This window comes from Elgaria multicarinata, chromosome 7 (genome assembly GCF_023053635.1).
Source record: "Elgaria multicarinata webbii isolate HBS135686 ecotype San Diego chromosome 7, rElgMul1.1.pri, whole genome shotgun sequence".
NCBI classification, from domain to species: Eukaryota; Metazoa; Chordata; class Lepidosauria; order Squamata; family Anguidae; genus Elgaria; species Elgaria multicarinata.
In genome coordinates this window covers 2,907,254-2,925,525 of record NC_086177.1, presented here as the reverse complement: position 1 = coordinate 2,925,525, position 18,272 = coordinate 2,907,254, and the positions used below count along the sequence as shown (strand labels likewise).

The 18,272-nt window shown below is 42.6% G+C and overlaps 3 protein-coding genes across 5 annotated transcripts in view; all 3 read left to right on the top strand.

Moving 5' to 3' along the window:
• The window catches only part of LOC134401297 (protocadherin gamma-C5-like), a 298,584-nt gene that overhangs the window by 33,473 nt on the left and 246,839 nt on the right, over positions 1–18,272 (top strand). The window contains exon 1 of one of the 3 annotated variants that reach the window (XM_063130072.1): positions 6,270–8,770. The exons of the other annotated variants lie outside the window; for them this stretch is intronic. Coding sequence (XP_062986142.1) covers positions 6,344–8,770 — 2,427 coding nt within the window. The 5' untranslated portion in view covers positions 6,270–6,343. Of the gene's footprint in view, positions 1–6,269; positions 8,771–18,272 lie in introns of those variants that run through there. 3 annotated transcript variants of the gene reach the window in all.
• Positions 10,902–12,862, top strand: LOC134401219 (protocadherin gamma-B7-like). Its single transcript, XM_063129970.1, is given in 2 exon segments — positions 10,902–12,746; positions 12,748–12,862. Coding segments are annotated over 2 exon segments (1,779 nt in total). The 5' UTR covers positions 10,902–11,082.
• On the top strand, positions 14,976–17,571 carry LOC134401009 (protocadherin gamma-A8-like). The gene has a single exon (XM_063129695.1). It carries the CDS (start codon positions 15,136–15,138, stop codon positions 17,569–17,571), a length of 2,436 nt encoding a protein of 811 aa, XP_062985765.1. The 5' UTR covers positions 14,976–15,135.

Here is an 18,272-nt window from a genome sequence, read left to right as displayed (position 1 = left end):
ACGAGGATCCAGAGATTGTGCGAACGTCCAGTTTTTTCTTCTTCTTCCAGGGCTTAACCCTCTGTGGGTAAATTTTCCAGCCCTGACAGTATTAATTTTGTTAGCACTTCTTTGAATACAATATTTTTGGTATACACTTTTGTAACATTTTCAACCAACTTCCCCTGTTCTTTCCCATCAATATTTTTTAACTTTATGTCTTCAGACCGTCAGACTCTGGACATTGCTACATACAGTTGTCCATGGGTAAATACCAGTTTCTTGGAACTTGGAACTTCCCTAGAAGGCCGCAGTTCCGAGAAACGTCGGCAGATGGCGCCAGAGGACAAAAACTGTAACTGGCTTGGAGGAGCAGTCTGGGCTTTTATATATATAGATGATGGACTACTCCAGAGAAACGAAGCAGCCACATATACAAACAATGCTCAGGAAAGGCAATTTGCCATCAATAAAAAACAGCATTATTTTTTGAAAAATGTAGTCTAGCAAAAATCATCCTTAAAGGATGAAATGTAGGATCTTGCAATTAAGCATGGTCAATACCTGAAGAAAACAGAGTTAGAAATCATTTTGATGTTAAGCCTTTTCTAGGTTGTTATATCTAGTATGCTGAGACTTCTAAGGGCAAACCATAATATGAAACATGAGTTTCACATATATTACCCCAGTCACAGACTCCTGACTGCTCTGACAATGATAGTTTAGGCAACCCAATATCCTAGTGTCAGGCTTATAACGTGCAGCCTGATTCTAGTATATTTACTCAGGCAAATCCCACTGTGTTCAATAAGGCTTACTCCTGTATACATTTGCATAGAAGTGCAGCCTTAGGCTACAGTCCTATACTCACATATGTGGGAGTAAGCCCATTGAACTCAATGAGGCTTAGTTCTGAGTGGAGCTATGTAGGATTGTGTTAATTCATTTCAGATTGCACATAAGTGAAGATATCAACAGTGACAATCTCAGAACAACATCAACAATAATAAATTTATTTCTTACACGCCTCTCCATTTGGATCGAGGCAGGGAACAACAATGGATACAATTCAGCATCACTATCAAAAGAAGAGGCAGCTGTAGTACATATCGATGCAAATAAGGTGTTTGACCTTGTAGAATGGAATGTCTTGTTTTCAGTGGTGGAATGTTTTGGAACTGGCCATGTGCTGACTAATTGGCTAGAGTTAATTTATAGTACTCCTCATGCTAAATATTTTAATACGTGGTTGCATTGTAGAACATTTTCATCTTGAAAAAGCCACAAGACAAAGCTTTCCTATCTTCCCTCTCGTCTTTAGTCTTTCTGTTGAGCAGTATTGCTAAATCCTGGCATATTTGATCTTAAGTTTTGGAATACAAAAGACTGAAATTATGAGTCTGAATACTCTTCCACAAACACAAAATGAAATTATAAATATCTGCCCTATACCTTGGAAACAAAGGAAAATTAAATATTGAGAAATATATCTTTATATTAATGTCAATGAGGTATTCTAAATAAGTAAGAAACCTGGCTCTTATTATCAGTATATTGTTTTGATAAAGTTGTAATGTATCCTACTTTTTATTCTAAGACTGCAATACTTAAAATAGTACCAAACCAAATTTGATCAATTTATCTATATGCAAGAGTTAAAAGAAGTAGAATGCAAACCATTCTTGCCAAACATGGAGTAGCAGTAAGTATAAAATTAAAATACCATATATCACATTGAATGGCTTTGGCTAGTTGGTTTATATTTATTGGAAAAATGGTTTGATATAGTACAGCTTGGAACATTTGGTTGGATCTGGCCTTGTGTGCAGTGGAGTTCCTTAGTAGACTTCCGACACTATACCAGAAGGGTTGGGGAGCCCTTTGGAATAGCAAGAGGGGAGGCGCAGAAGGGTGCAGGGGGAAAGGAAATAGGTGAAAATGTGCACCCTACCCCCTTCCTCTAGCAGGAAGCCTCTGTTGAAGCCCAGTTCCCTCTGTGAAAGGGAGGAGCTTTCCTGTTCATGAAGGAGCAAGTCCAGATCCAACCCACAACCTTTTCAGTGACAATTATCACCAGTATTTGTAAAGAGTACCCTCAAGTAATGCTAGCACCAAATAACACCAAAGGACACAACAAACATGACAATAAAATATTACACTTGGTAAATATATATTTGATATTTAGTAAAAGACCATAGGATATTTACTATATTGAAATGCCATAAAAATGAGAAAAAAGTGGACAGCTATATCAACGATGTTCAGTAGAAAATATGACTTCAATAAGTACTAAAGTAGATATTTCACAGGAGATGCATTAACACCAAATTTTTGCAAGCCAAAGCAGAGGTGGAAGATGCAATTGGGAGGTGGAAGATGCAATTGGGAGGGGAAGGGATGGTCATTGGAGGGACTGTTACCTCTTTTCTTCTTGCTGATATCCTGTTCAAAATAACCTATTGTATGCTTCTCGCTCATGGGGCAAATACATCAGAGGGGAAGAGCTTGGAGATTTTTGAGTGGACCAACAGTGTGAAGGGGGAAGCTGTGGTTTTCTGCTGAAGCTGACCTTCCCCCTTTGAAGGATCATATATGCAATGCACTATTTCATTATTTGTATTTTCACACGCACACACACACACACACACACACACACATTCCGTGGCCCCATGTTGTCCTGCACTTGCTTGGTGTAGAAAGCTACTTATCATAACCACCAGTCATAGGTGAGCTAGAGGGTGAATGGGGGCTTCCTCAGGCCTGATCCTCAAGGCTACTGGGCTTTGGGGAACCAGGGGCAGTAAATGATAGGGTGGCCATCTGCCCTGCTTTAGAAAGGGTGGTCTTTTATTTGAGTGTGGGTTATGAGGAGACACAGGCAGGAAGGTGCAATTGCTGTATGGCTCCACTCAAGCCACCCAAGGAAAGGTTGGATGGATTTGGAGAGATAATAGTTACTTCACTTTTTGGAACCAAGCCAAATATTTCAGAGGCTGAAGTAATAAAAATTGCCTTTAAAATTGTTTCAGTCAGCACAAAAGGGCTGTGAATGTCTCAAAGGGTTTTCTCTCTGCCACACATATACATATACTTTAAATATAAATAACTCTCATTACTTAATTTATTCAGCTAATTTCATAAATGTAGCCTAGCTGGTGGAATAGGTGGCCACTTTCTTTCTTACATATAGAAGATCCATTCTAAGAAGCAAGAGCTGAATCAGCCTCTTTCGTTCAACAACATGGTTCTCAGGGAGGATGGCAAGCCAGCGTCAACTGAAGACTAGTGTCTGGAGACTGGAGAACTGGAACCTATTCCCTTAGTCAAAGGAGAAGGTTTTCTACTTATAGGAACTGGCACGATTTCAAGTGCTACTTCAGGATATTAAGCAGGGATGAAAGAAAGCTCAACATGTGTTGTTCTCTTCCCCGGAAAGAAGGCAGGGAGCAGTACTGGGGTCTTGGTATAACAGAATGTCAAACTTGCATATATGCATTATATTAGCCCCTAACATCCCAACTCTTTATGCAGCACTTATGTTTTGGCTACTAAAAACTGGCAAATCATAGGATACCCAAACTTTTTGGTGAACCTTGTTTCTCTTTTAAAAAAGGGGGTAGGGGAATAGCCGAAGCTCCTCAACCACTAAATCTTGAGTATAGGAATGTGGCCTTGGAGTGGAGAAAGGAGCTCCTAGACAGACTCCAGTGTTGACTTCCGTCTGGTGACGTCAGTAAGTAATCAAAGCTGATATTATTATTATTATTATTATTATTATTATTATTATTATTATTATTATTTTGGCATCCATTGTTTGCATGTGCAAAGATGTGCTTGATGTAAGTTTCTCTCAGCTGTCTTTTGCACTCACTGTATACAAGATTACCAAAGAGAAGTCTGTTTCAGGGATTTAGAGATCACTCTCATTGTACCATACCTAATCCTCTTCAATACTTCATTTTCAACATGTTTTTTTCACAATTCACCACTGATGATGATTCCCCCCACCCCCCTGTGTTTTCTTTCCCACTTAATTTCTCCCCATTTTCTTTCTCCTCTTTTATTTGTTCCTGGAACCATGGGATTATTAAACGATGCAGTGGGCTCCAAAGATTTATGAATTCTTCTGAATTGTGAAAAATAAGCCTTTTCCAACGTATATTATTTTCAATACTATACCCAATGAATACTTTTCAATGAAAAAAAAACAGTTATTGTTTTTCTGTGGCCCAATTCAGAGACTCACTGAACTGGTGCTGTAGGCATGTAATGGAGAAGCAGGTGTGCCCCATTTTTCACCATGCAAAGCATTACTTTGTGATTACGTACTCCATGTGGATGGTGTTCTGATTCATGCCACTCTCCTCATTAAAAAAATAAAAAATGGGGGGATTTTGCCTACAGGCATCTGTGTGCTGAGTGAAATATTATGAAATGAGAATGTTATGTGTCTCAAACTGCGGGGAAGAAATTGGCGAGGTACCGCAGGGCTCAGTCCTGGGTCCAGTGCTCTTCAACATTTTTATTAATGATGAGGATGTGCAGGGAATGCTTATCAAATTTGCAGATGACACAAAACTGGATGGGATAGCTAATACCCTGGAAGACAAAAACGAAGTTCAAAGTGATCTTGATAGGCTGGAGTGCTGGACTGAAAACAACAGAATGAAATTTAATAGGGTTAAATGCCAAGTTCTACTCATAGGGAAAAGAAACTAAATGCACAGTTATAAGATTGGGGATACTTGGTTCAGCAATACTACAAGCAAGAAGGATCTTGGAAAGGGCAACGAGGAAGATCAGGGGTCTGGAAACGAAGTCCTATGAAGAGAGACTGGGCATGTTTAGCCTTGAGAAGAGAAAACTGAGCAGAGACATGAGAGCACTCTTCAAATACTTGAAAGGTTGTCACACAGAAGAGAGCCAGGATTGCTTCTCGATCATCTCAGAGTTCAGGACACAGACTAATGGGCTGAAGTTACAGGAAGCCAGATTCCTGCTGGACATCAGGAAAAAACTTCCTGTTAGTGCAGTACGACAGTGGAACCAATTACCGAGGGAGGTCATGGGCTCTCCTACACTAGAGGCATTCAAGATGCAACTGGACAACCATCTGTCAGGGATGCTTTAAGGTGGATTCCTGCACTGAGCAGGGGGTTGGACTCGATGGCCTTACAGGCCCCTTCCAACTCTACTATTCTATGATTTGATGAATTAGGTCTATGTCTCTTAGTACTCTCTCTGTGACGGTCACCAGAGCCGTGTCTCACAGAAGGTGTGGGAGGAAGGTGGGCTAGAGGAGAATAAGATAGGATCCCTGCTTGCTTACAGACAGGCTTATCTAGGAGTAAGTCCCACTGAACTCATTGGTAGGCTGACCATATGAAAAGGAGGACAGGGCTCCTGTATCTTTAACAGTAATGTAGAAAAGGGAATTGCAGCAGGTGTCAATTGGTGAAATGCCCTCTTCATCACAACAATTAAAGCTACACTAGTTATAGTAGAGTGGCCAGATACAAAAGAGGGCAGGGATTCTGCAGCTTTAACTGTGTTGATGAAGAGAGAATTTCACCCTCTTCAATTGACACCTGCTGAAATTCCCTTTTCTATGTCACAGTTAAAGATACAGGAGCCCTGTCCTCTTTTTCATATGGTCACCCTACTCATTGGTGCATATGTCATACACACACACACACACACACACACACACACACACAGGTTAGCACTGTCAGAGCATTTGAAAGTATAAGCATATTTGGGCGCACACCTTTGCTACCATGAGTACGGATAAACTTGGGTTAATTTATAAAACATGCAAATAAACCTCTCTTCCTACTTACATAGACATAGGTATTCATAGCCAAGGAAAGCAAAAACTCTAAACACAACATCTCAGATCCGCATCAAATATCTATTAAAATGCAAAAAAAGACACGGTTAGATCAAACATTTCAAGCACAAGGCTCCAGAGGAGCAGATGATGCAGTCACCATATTGCTTGGGTCCATAAGTTTGTGACAAGATGAATCTGTCAATCCATCAAAACCATGAAGCTACATTGTTCAGTCTTTGAACACAAAGTATTTAAGAATAAGAAGAAACAGATTTAATGATGGCAAATTGGAGAATAATAAATGGCAAAAATCATCTGCACTTTTCAGTTGAGCCTCGGGGTGTCGCTGTTCACCAATCTGGTGAGATACACAGCTAAACCACCTTCCAATTCTCTTATACAGAAACACAAAATATTTGAGAGATCATACTTGCACAGACATTGCAGAGAGTCTAAAAGAGGCAACTTTAAATATTTTTCAATATTCATTACAGACACCAAAGGTACAGAGCCAGAACCAACTGAAAGGCAATGGGAGAAAATCAGAGACTGTGGAGCTGCAAAGAGAGTCTCTTGCTGCAATGCCTCATAATGGTGTTTGTTTGGGAGACGGTTTCTGCACAAATTCATTATTCCATTTCTGAGGAGATGCAGAAAGGCTCTTTTGTGGGAAATATTGCAAAAGATCTAGGAATGGATGGAAATCCGCTTTCAGACCATGAACTCCGGATTCTTACCAGGACAGGTATGGTCCAGTATTTTGCTTTGAACTACAACAGTGGTTCTTTACAAACCTCTGAGAGAATAGACAGAGAAGTAATCTGTGGAGGGGCAGAGAAGTGCATCTTAAATTTTCAGGTTATTGTTGAGAATAAAAGAAAACTTTATGGAGTAGAGGTGGAAGTTACTGATATAAATGATAATGCTCCGCACTTCCTTCCAGGAGAGCAGGATGTGAAAATTAATGAAATATCTATACTAGGGTCTCGGTTTCCTCTACCTGAAGCACAAGATCCAGATCTGGGGATAAATTCTATACAGAGTTACCAACTCACAGGCAGCAATTGTTTTTACCTGGATGTGCAGATAGGAGAAAATGGGGCTAGCCACGCTGAACTTGTGCTTGAAAAAATGCTGGATCGGGAGGAGCAAGCAGTTTATGACCTGATCCTCACAGCTACCGATGGGGGTGATCCTGTCAGATCTGGCACCACTCAAATACAAGTCATTGTTTTAGATGCAAATGATAATGCACCAGTTTTCAGTCAGCCAGTCTATGAAACCAGCATCAAGGAGAATATTCCAAAAGGGTCTATAGTGTCTACAGTCAAAGCCACAGATCTAGATGAAGGCATCAATGGAGAGGTGAAATATTCCTTTAAGAAAATTGCAGTGAAGGACTCACAAATGTTTCATTTAAATTCAACAAGTGGCATAATAACACTCATGGGAAACTTAGACTTCGAGATTTCATCTTTCTACCACTTTGAGGTGCAAGCTGAAGACTATGGAGGACTGTTTGATAGGGCAAAAGTTGAGATTATGGTCACAGATCTGAATGACAATACACCAAAACTTTCAGTAACCTTTCTCACCAACACAATCTATGAGAATTCATCACCTGGAACAGTTATTGCTATTATAAATGTAGAAGATGAAGATTCAGGAATCAATGCTGAGGTCACAAGCTCAATTCCCCCAAATCTCCCTTTTCAGCTGAAAAAATCAATGGATAGCTTTTACAGTTTGTTATCAGTCAGTACCCTTGACAGGGAAAGGGTGGCAGATTACAATATCACCATCACAGCAACTGACCATGGAACGCCTCCTCTTTCTACAGCCACAGTAATTGCACTACACATTTTAGACACAAATGACAACCCACCGCTTTTTGAAGAACGAGATTATACTTTCTACTCGGCTGAGAATAACCCAAGAGGATCCCTGATCTTCTCCTTAAAAGCCAATGATGCAGACTGGGAGGAGAATGCCAGAATATTGTATTCCATCATCGAAGACCGGACGAGTAACTCCCTTCTCTCCTCCTACCTGTCCATTAACTCTGAGACTGGGGTTGTCTATGCCTTGAGCTCCTTTGATTATGAAGACTTTCGAGAGATCCAGTTCCAGGTCAAGGCTGAGGATGGAGGCTCCCCACCTCTCAGCTCCAATGTCTCAGTGACTCTCTTCATCCTGGACCAGAACGACAATGCTCCTGAAATCTTGTACCCCTCCCCTCCCACTGATGGCTCCACTGGGATAGAGCTGGCCCCTCGCTCCTCCGAGCCAGGTTACCTGGTCACTAAGGTGGTGGCAGTGGATGCGGATGCTGGTCAGAATGCCTGGCTCTCCTACCAGCTGACCAAGGCCACTGAACCAGGGCTCTTCACCGTGGGACACCACACTGGAGAGATCAGGACAGCTCGGTTCGTTCTGGAGAAAGACACCCTTAAGCAAACGCTTGTGGTGTTAGTGAAGGACAATGGACAGCCACCCCTTTCTGCCTCAGTCACTGTCACCATAGTGCTGGCTGACAACATCCCAGATATCCTCTCAGATCTTAGCAGCATCTCAGCTCCTGTAGATCCCCAGTCTGACCTCACCTTCTACCTGGTGCTTGCAGTGGCTTTTGTCTCCTGCTTGTTCTTCACCTTCCTCCTTGGGTTACTGACTGTCAAGTTGCACAGATGGAGGAATTCACAACTGTTTGAATCCCGAAGTGTAAATTTCAGTGGTGTCCCTGTCTCACAATTTGTGGGTATTGATGGAGTTCGAACATTTCTTCACTCCTATTGCCATGAGGTTTCTCTGAGCACAGACTCAAGAAATAGCCAGTTTAATACTTCCAAGGCAACATATTCAGATACTCTGAGCAATGAAGAAACCTTTGATGTAAAGCATCCTATCCTATCTCATGAGGACTTAAATTTGAACAATGGACATCAGATTGGAATCCAGGTGAGCTATGTATTTCTTCTAAAGCCTTAGCTAGACCGGGCTTTATCACGGGGCGAATCCCGGGATCATCCCTGTGTGTCCACATGATGCACAGGGGATCCCGGGATCAGGGAGGGATCATCCCTTCCTTGCCCTGGGATAGAGCCCTCCCCTTTGAGCCTGCTTTTTCAGCAATCCTGGGCTGAGCCTGAGACCATGGAACAAGTGGCCCATTGCCATGGTTTGACCCGGCTCCGTGCAATTCTTCACACGGAGCCGGGAGCTGTGCCCATCGGGGTTAGAGTGGAGGGAGCGGGAAAAGTACTTATTTTTTTTTTAAAAAAAAAATTACCTTTAGCGCACGAGCGTTTGTGTGCTCCATCCTCTTTAAAAATAAAAAATGGCAGGCACAACGCCTCTCTTCCTAAGGTCATTGCGCCTCACGTGTAAATGGAGGCGGAATCTCGCGTTAATCACATCATGAGATCTTCCCTCCTATGTCTGGGATTAAAAGGTAGGTCTAGCTAAGGCCTTACTTTACCTGTATTTACACATTTCTCATCAATTACTTGTCTTGTTCATTTTGAAGCAATAAGAGACTATGATTTTGATTCCCACCCACCCCAAAAAAATGCAGCCGGTACCAGATTTCAGGGGGCTTCCTTTTGATTATATATATCCCTGCAAGATAGTAAGCATTTCATATTTAAAATTCATTGTTCCACACTCACATTCCAATCCTCCAAGTCCAGCAACACAAACTACTTTAATTTAGAATTTTGGTTTGATTGAGGCCATTAGAGACTTGCACACTATTGTATGATATTTTTAATTGGTCTGGTATAAAAACATCAGGAAATATGAAGATTTTGTCCTAAGTATTCAAGTAGAACATAGATTGGCATTTGCAGATTAAAATCCCAACAGATCCTGCGTATTTCCCCATTAGGTGTCTGGGGTCCAGCATCTTCCAGAGCTCTGGAGAAATCCCCCAGTTCTGACCTTCCATCTCAGCTGCAGCCCCAAGTGCTTTGCATTTACAAACTGAATTATCACATTGCTTGGATGAGGAGAGAGGAGCAACTTTGGGCTCATCTACACCTGCAGCCCTTCGGGGAGTAGGGAGGGATGATCATGGACTTTTCCATTTCCAGGATCGTCCCTCAGGGGCCACATGCCAGTGAGTTGCCTGGAAGTAAAGAGTCTGGGAAGTAAATGCCTGGGGTGACATCTTCTTCTTCTTCTTCTTTTAAGAGGAGACATTTGCACAATTGTGTGGGTGCAATCCTGCACAAAAGTGAGATTTTTAAAAAAAAACTTGGTGCTGGAAGATGCCAAGCGCCATCCCAAACATGGTGTAAATGCTCTCCCCCACCATGGTGGCAGAAAAGTTTCTCAATTCAAAGCCAGTATTATTATTCTAACAAGACTTCATAAAATGGGGCTTCTCAGGCAAAACCACTGAAGTTCATGCAGAAAACCACAGAGAGAATTCTGAATAATTTCCTACTTCAGGAATTAAAATACCATGTAGAATTGTAAGAAAACCGTAATGCAAGAAGAGCTGTGCTGGATTGGACCAAAGGATCCCCTAGTCCAGCATCACATCCTTTTCACAAAACAAGCCAATGAAGACTACAAACAAAAAAGAAAAACATGCTTAGCAATCAAGAATCAAATACTTGCTATGTGTTAAACTTCATTTAAATTTCTTAATGCATATCCATAATTAAGTATAGATGAAAAATAGACGAATAAGTACAATCCTCAGAGGCCAGGAACCTGGCAGCATTCTGGGTTTTCTGAAAACCTTTTTTAAAGTGTGCTCTACATACACCTTCTTGCGTTTATGTTTCATCAAAGGCATCCAAAATCATCATGATAACCTACTAACAAAGATAATAAAAAATCAAATTGGCAGTTTTAATGAAGTAAAAAACAAATCTGAATTTAAATGGGACTACTAATGAAATAACAATAAAGCATAAGTGGAATTCCATAGAGAGCAGGGGAATTGGCAATGCAGAACTATAAGAAAACTACCTGCAAGTACAGTTCAGCATGTGGACTCAGAGTGTCGCTGTTGGACAACAAGGGAGCAGCCATGGATTAGCAATTGAGGCTCTTGAAGCAATCTCCCCTCTATTACATTTCAGCAGATCAGTAAGGAGATGCAGCTGAACGTTTAATTTTGAAAAGCTAGTCCAGAAAGAAAAGCTCTAAATTTCCAAAGGACCTGCTAATAAGAACTACATATTTCTAGCATCTTACTAGAAAGAACTGGGAGCCTTGAAAATCCAAGTGGAAGTGGAGGAAAGAAAAGAGGACAGGCAATGACAACGATGGAAGGAGGGCTCACACGGAGAACAAGAGAAGCCATCAGAAGGCAAGTGCTGTTTCTGTTCCTATTCTGGTCTCCATTCTGCTGGGTGGTATCTGAGCAGGTCCACTATTCAGTTCCAGAGGAAACAGAGAAGGACTCCTTTGTGGGGAACCTTGCTAAGGATTTGGGACTGGATGTCAGAGAGCTGTCAAAACGCAAGCTTGGTATCTCTTCAGGAAAGCAATACTTTGCTTTGAATGAACAAAATGGCAACCTGTATGTGAAGGACAGGATAGACCGGGAAGAGATTTGTGGAAAATCATCTACGTGTGTCATAAAATTAGAAGTTGTAGCTCAAGATCCTTTGAATATTTTCCATGTAAATGTTTTTATCCAAGACATTAATGATAATGCCCCACATTTCCAAGAAAAGGTGATCAAACTTCAAGTGAGTGAGTCTCATCTGCCAGGAGCTCGGTTTTCTCTTGGAAATGCTGAAGATGAGGACATTGGAATCAACTCCCTCCAGCATTATCGTTTGAGCCCAACTCCATATTTTAAGCTAGAAATTCAAGAGAGCAAAGATGGTGGCAAATATGCAGAATTAATATTGCAGAAACAACTGGATCGGGAAACAGAACACGTACACCACATGGTCCTTATAGCTATAGATGGGGGGGAATCTACAAAAACTGGGACAGCTAAAATATTGGTAACAGTTCTTGATAATAATGATAATACACCCATCTTCTCCCAGTCAACCTACAAGGTAAGCTTGAAAGAGAATGCACCCAGAGGAACATCTGTGCTTCAAGTTAAAGCTTCTGACAGCGATGAAGGGTCAAATGCTGAAATCACATATACTATCAGCAAAATCCAAGATACCGCCCAGAAGAAATTTCATCTGGACCCCAGAGATGGAACAATGACACTTATGGAAAGTATCGATTTTGAGGACAGAAGAAACTATGTGATGATAATACAGGCAAGTGATGGAGGTGGATTGGTGGCACATTGCAATGTGGAGATTGAGGTTCTTGATGAGAACGACAATGCTCCAGATGTGATCCTTACCTCTGTGTCCAGTCCAGTCCCAGAAGGTGCTGCTCCTGGAGGTGTGATTGCTCTCATCAAAGTTCATGATACAGATTCTGGAGAGAATGGGGAAGTCACTTGTCATCTGGGAGAACTGGTACCATTCCAGATAGTCTCATCTTCAGATAACTACTTCAAGCTGCTCATAGAAGGTCCGCTTGACAGAGAAAGGACCCCGGAGTATAATATTACAATCACAGCCACAGACAAAGGCACACCTCCTCTCTCCACACACAAAACCATCTCAATACAGATCTCAGATATCAATGATAATCCTCCCACCTTTGAAACATCTTCCTATACCGCCTACTTTCCAGAGAACAACCCATCTGGAGCTTCCATTTTCCACGTCAAGGCCTCTGACCCAGATCTGGAACGCAATGCCCAAATCACTTACTCCATTCTCAAGAGCAACATTGAGGATCTGCCTCTGTCCTCCTATATCTCCATTAACTCTGAGACTGGAAGCCTCTATGCTCAGCGCTCCTTCGACTATGAGCAATTCAGGGAGTTTCAGATCCAAGTGAAGGCCCAAGATGGAGGCTCCCCACCCCTCAGTAGCAGCGCCACGGTGAGAGTGTGTGTGTTGGACAGGAATGATAACACTCCCCAGATCCTGTACCCATCCCAAGCAGCGGAGGGTTCATCTTTCTTTGAGATGGTGCCTCGGTCAGCTGAGCCAGGTTATCTCGTGACGAAGGTGGTGGCGGTGGATGCTGACTCTGGGCACAATGCTTGGCTCTCTTTCCACCTCCTGCAGGCCACCGAGCCCTCCCTCTTCACTATCGGCTCCCACACAGGAGAGGTCCAAACAGCCCGGGAGCTACTTGAGAGAGATGCTGTGAAGCAGAGGCTGGTCATCATGGTGAAGGATAGTGGACTTCCTCCTCTCTCAGCCACTGTGACTCTGAACATGGTGTTTGCTGAGAACTTTCAGGAGGCTCTCCCAGAAATGAATTCCCAACCTGATGACACAGTGTCTCAGCCCGATGTACAGTTCTATTTGGTATTGGCATTGGCTCTGGTGTCCTTTCTGTTCCTAGTGACGGTGATATTGACCATCATGATGAAACTTCGAAGGTCAAAGAATCCCCCTTTCCTTCAGTGTTTTATTCCTGATCCTCATTCAAAGGCTGGTGCCATATTCCCACCAAATTATGAGGATGGGACCTTGCCGTATTCCTACCAGGTCTGTCTGTCCTCTGAATCGAGGAGGAATGAGTTGACTTTCCTGCAACCCAGTGTCCAGGTAGCAGATAATATCCTTTGCAATGGCAAATCGGACATTTCTTTGATGTTCAATGAGAATGGGCATTCATATACTGAAAAGGTGACTGAAGGCACGGTGAGTTTCATTTCCTTTTCTGTATGCAGTAATTTTAATGTAATCACTCTTTTGATGGTTTCAGTAAAAATTCCGGGTGTCAACCCAGATAATCTTTTGCCTTTATCTCATGCCACATGGCCATTGAGGTGGGATGAGAGGTAGTGCTGAACCACTACCACTCTGTAGCAAGTGAAGGGGAGGCCTTTAGCAGTGCTTAAGAGGCAGAATTGTCGGTAGAGGAGGCTGGATCTGAGTCATGTCGATGCCCATTGGCTTATCTTGTATTCTGGTAAATCTATGGGAAAGTGGGGTGCTGAAATCACTGGGCCACATGGCATGGGGAGGGGGGGGAGCTCATTTTTCTCTGTTTAACTTATTAATGTAACTGAATATGTAGCTATTTCAGTGTTTTGTCTCTTTACAGTTTTGAGAATAACCCGACTTGGTTCTTTTGTATGAAGGATTTGGCTAGAGAATTGCTGTGACAGATGGAGTTTTGAGAATAACCCGACTTGGTTCTTTTGTATGAAGGATTTGGCTAGAGAATTGCTGTGACAGATGGAGTTTTGAGAATAACCCGACTTGGTTCTTTTGTATGAAGGATTTGGCTAGAGAATTGCTGTGACAGATGGAGATTAGGCCCTGGGGCTGATGGAAAGAACTCAAGGTGTGACTGGGTGGAACGTGGAGCACCCTGAATTCTGCAGGGCGGCCACATCTCCTGCTTAAGGAGCAAGAAGGCCCATCAGTTGTAAAGGTGCTTCTCAGGTCCATGCTGGCTACAGAACCAAGTTGTCCCATATACAGATGATCTGCCTGGCTCTTGCTGCTCGTCCCACCCAGTGAAGCACACCAAACAAGAAAATGCACTAGTATTACAGTAAGGCACTATACGATCGTTATATAGCCCCAATCCAGACTTAATGGCCAATGAAGGGGTGCAATGAGGAATATGTCTCTTCCTGACTGTTAGAGCAGTATGACAATGGAATCAGTGACCTAGGGAGGTTGTGGGCTCTCCCACACTAGAGGCCTTCAAGAGGCAGCTGGACAAGCATCTGTCAGGGATGCTTTAGGGTGGATTCCTGCATTGAGCAGGGGGTTGGACTCGATGGCCTTGTAGGCCCCTTCCAACTCTACTATTCTATGATTCTATGATTCTCTCTGGGTCTTTTATAGATACATGTAGATATGCCATGAATCATTCATTAAGCATCCTAACTTCTGATCGTTTGAGAAACAAAAGCAGTCAAGCCCTTATTTAGCCTGAGTGGGTAAATCTTCAGGGGAAAAAACAATGGATGTGGATAATATATACAGGAGCCTTCAAGCTGTATTTGCATTTTGGCAGTTCTCTTCCTACAAGGGATGGGATATTATCCCCACTTTTTTGGTTTAGGTCTAATGTGATAAAATGTAATTTAATATTTGAAAGTGGTCTTGTGCAGTTTGGGGTTGATCCTCTGGGTGTCACTGTTCACCAATAAGGAAGAGAAAGGAAAACTCTCCAGCCCATCCCGTGTTGCTCAAAATCACTGAAAGAACAGGCGGACTGATGGAAGCACTTTCGCTTAGGAAAATTGAAAATTGGATACATTTCTTTTGAGCCAGGACCAGTGCCCTTTATCCTGCTGCAAGACCATGGAAGACACTCAGAGGCCACGGAGCTGCAAACAGGGAATCCTCCAATGCCTCATCGTGATGTTTGCTTGGAAAGCAGTTTCTGGGCAGATCCACTATTCCATTCCTGAAGAGGTGCATAAAGGCTCTTTTGTGGGGAATATTGCAAAGGATCTGAGAATGGATGGCAAGCAGCTTTCAGACCACGGACTTCGCATTGTTCCCAATGTAGGTATGATTCAGTATTTTGCTTTGAATGTCAACAATGGCCACTTGCAAACCTCTGAGAGAATTGACAGAGAGAAAATCTGTGGAGAGGTAGAGAAATGCATTTTAACGTTCCAGGTTCTTCTTGAAAGTAAATTAAAGCTTTATGGAGTTGAAGTAGAAATCACAGACTTAAATGATAATGCTCCCCACTTCCCTGTAGGAGAACAGGAGCTGGAGATCAGCGAGGGATCTTTACCCGGATTTCTGGTCTCTCTTCCTGAAGCGCAAGATCCAGACCTGGGGATAAATTCTATACAGAGTTACCAACTCACAGGCAGTGGCCATTTTTCTCTGGATGTGCAGATAGGACCAAATGGTATCAGAAATACTGAGCTTGTATTGGAAAAACCTCTGGACAGAGAGGAGCAGTCAGCTTATGATCTAATTCTCACAGCTACTGATGGAGGCGATCCTGTCCGATCTGGCACTGCGCAAATCAAAGTCAAAGTTCTGGATGCAAATGACAATGCACCAGTTTTTACCCAACCTGTCTATGAAGTGAGTGTCAAAGAGAATATTCCTAAAGGATCCACCATAGTTACCATAAGTGCCACTGATCTAGACGAGGGAATCAATGGAGAGGTGAAATACACCCTCAAAAATCCGACAGCACTTGATTTCCCAATGTTTCTCCTTAATTCCACAACGGGTGAGATTACTCTCACAGGCAACCTTGATTATGAGGAATCCTCTTTCTATGAATTTGAAGTACAAGCCAAAGATGGGGGAAGGCTGAGTGCCAGAACCAAAGTTATAATCTTCATTGCAGATCTGAATGACAATGCACCTGAATTAGCAATTACCTTTGCCAACAATGCCATTCTTGAAAATTCACCACCCGGAACAGTCATTGCCATTTTAAACGTACGAGACAGAGATTCCGGCGTCAACGGGGAGGTCACATGCACAGTCCCCAACAACCTCCCTTTCCAGCTGAAGAAGTCAATTGATAACTTTTACAGTTTGGTGACACATGATGCCCTTGACAGAGAAGAGGTGTCAGCCTTCAATATTACTGTCACTGTTAGTGACCATGGAATGCCTCCTCTTTCTACGGCCACAGTAATTGCACTACACATTTTAGACACAAATGACAACCCACCGCTTTTTGAAGAACGAGATTATACTTTCTACTCGGCTGAGAATAACCCAAGAGGATCCCTGATCTTCTCCTTAAAAGCCAATGATGCAGACTGGGAGGAGAATGCCAGAATATTGTATTCCATCATCGAAGACCGGACGAGTAACTCCCTTCTCTCCTCCTACCTGTCCATTAACTCTGAGACTGGGGTTGTCTATGCCTTGAGCTCCTTTGATTATGAAGACTTTCGAGAGATCCAGTTCCAGGTCAAGGCTGAGGATGGAGGCTCCCCACCTCTCAGCTCCAATGTCTCAGTGACTCTCTTCATCCTGGACCAGAACGACAATGCTCCTGAAATCTTGTACCCCTCCCCTCCCACTGATGGCTCCACTGGGATAGAGCTGGCCCCTCGCTCCTCCGAGCCAGGTTACCTGGTCACTAAGGTGGTGGCAGTGGATGCGGATGCTGGTCAGAATGCCTGGCTCTCCTACCAGCTGACCAAGGCCACTGAGCCAGGGCTCTTCACCGTGGGACTCCACACTGGAGAGATCAGGACAGCTCGTTTTTTTCTGGAGAAAGACACCCTTAAGCAAACGCTTGTGGTGTTAGTGAAGGACAATGGACAGCCACCCCTTTCTGCCTCAGTCACTGTCACCATAGTGCTGGCTGACAACATCCCAGATATCCTCTCAGATCTTAGCAGCATCTCAGCTCCTGTAGATCCCCAGTCTGACCTCACCTTCTACCTGGTGCTTGCAGTGGCCTTTGTCTCCTGCCTGTTCTTCACCTTCCTCCTTGCGTTATTGGCAGTCAGACTTCACAGGTGGAGAACTTCACAGCTGTTTGATTCAGGGAGTTTGAAATTCAGTAGTGTCCCTGTCTCACAGTTTGTGGGTATTGATGGAGTCCGAGCCTTTCTTCACTCTTACTGCCATGAGGTTTCTCTGACCGCAGACTCTAGGAAGAGCCAGTTTAATATTTCTAAGGCAAATTATTCCAATGCGCTGAGCAAACCTCAGAGTTGTGAGGTATCTGATTCTATGCTATCCAGTGAAGATTTAAATTTGAAAAACGGTGACCCGATCTTAATCCAGGTGAGCCAATGATTTTAGATGAATTATGTTTTCATTTGATCTTATATGTCCTTATTTATCTTGTCAGAAATTTCACGTATCTGTGGTGGTTTACAAAACTATCTTGACTTTGCTATTATTTCACAAAGCATATTCTGCATTTTCTCCCCCCCTTTTCAATTTTAATGTTATGAACTGCTGAGAGATTCTATTATGTTCAGTACTATCTAAATGAAGAGCAATTTTTTTAAAAAAACTTATTTGATGTAGGGCTAGATATTAATTAGGGCCAGAACTACACCTAACAAGATAAAACACTTTGAAAACATTTTGAAAACTGTATATGGAGTGTGTCATGGATCCCAACAGTTGTCAAAACTGTTATAAACTGTTTTAAAGTTGTAGTGTAGATCTTGCCCTCTAATGGCATGGTGGTTGTTTTTCATTGACTGCAATCCTATACCTACTCAGTCCCTCGGCCATAAGCCCTATTGAACTCAAAATGACTTTTAAGCGGACACATGTTGGATTCCACTCAAGGTACTTCACAGGGACTTCCCAGATAATATGCTAATTTCTTTAATAGGACTACTTATCTGTATTGGTATACTGTCCAGTTATAAAGTGACCTCATTGTGAAGTCACTTTAAAAAAGTAATACCATGTAACTACAATATTATGAGCACAATCCATCATTTTTGTCGCCTTGATTTTTATGGTGTAGTTAAGCTGAT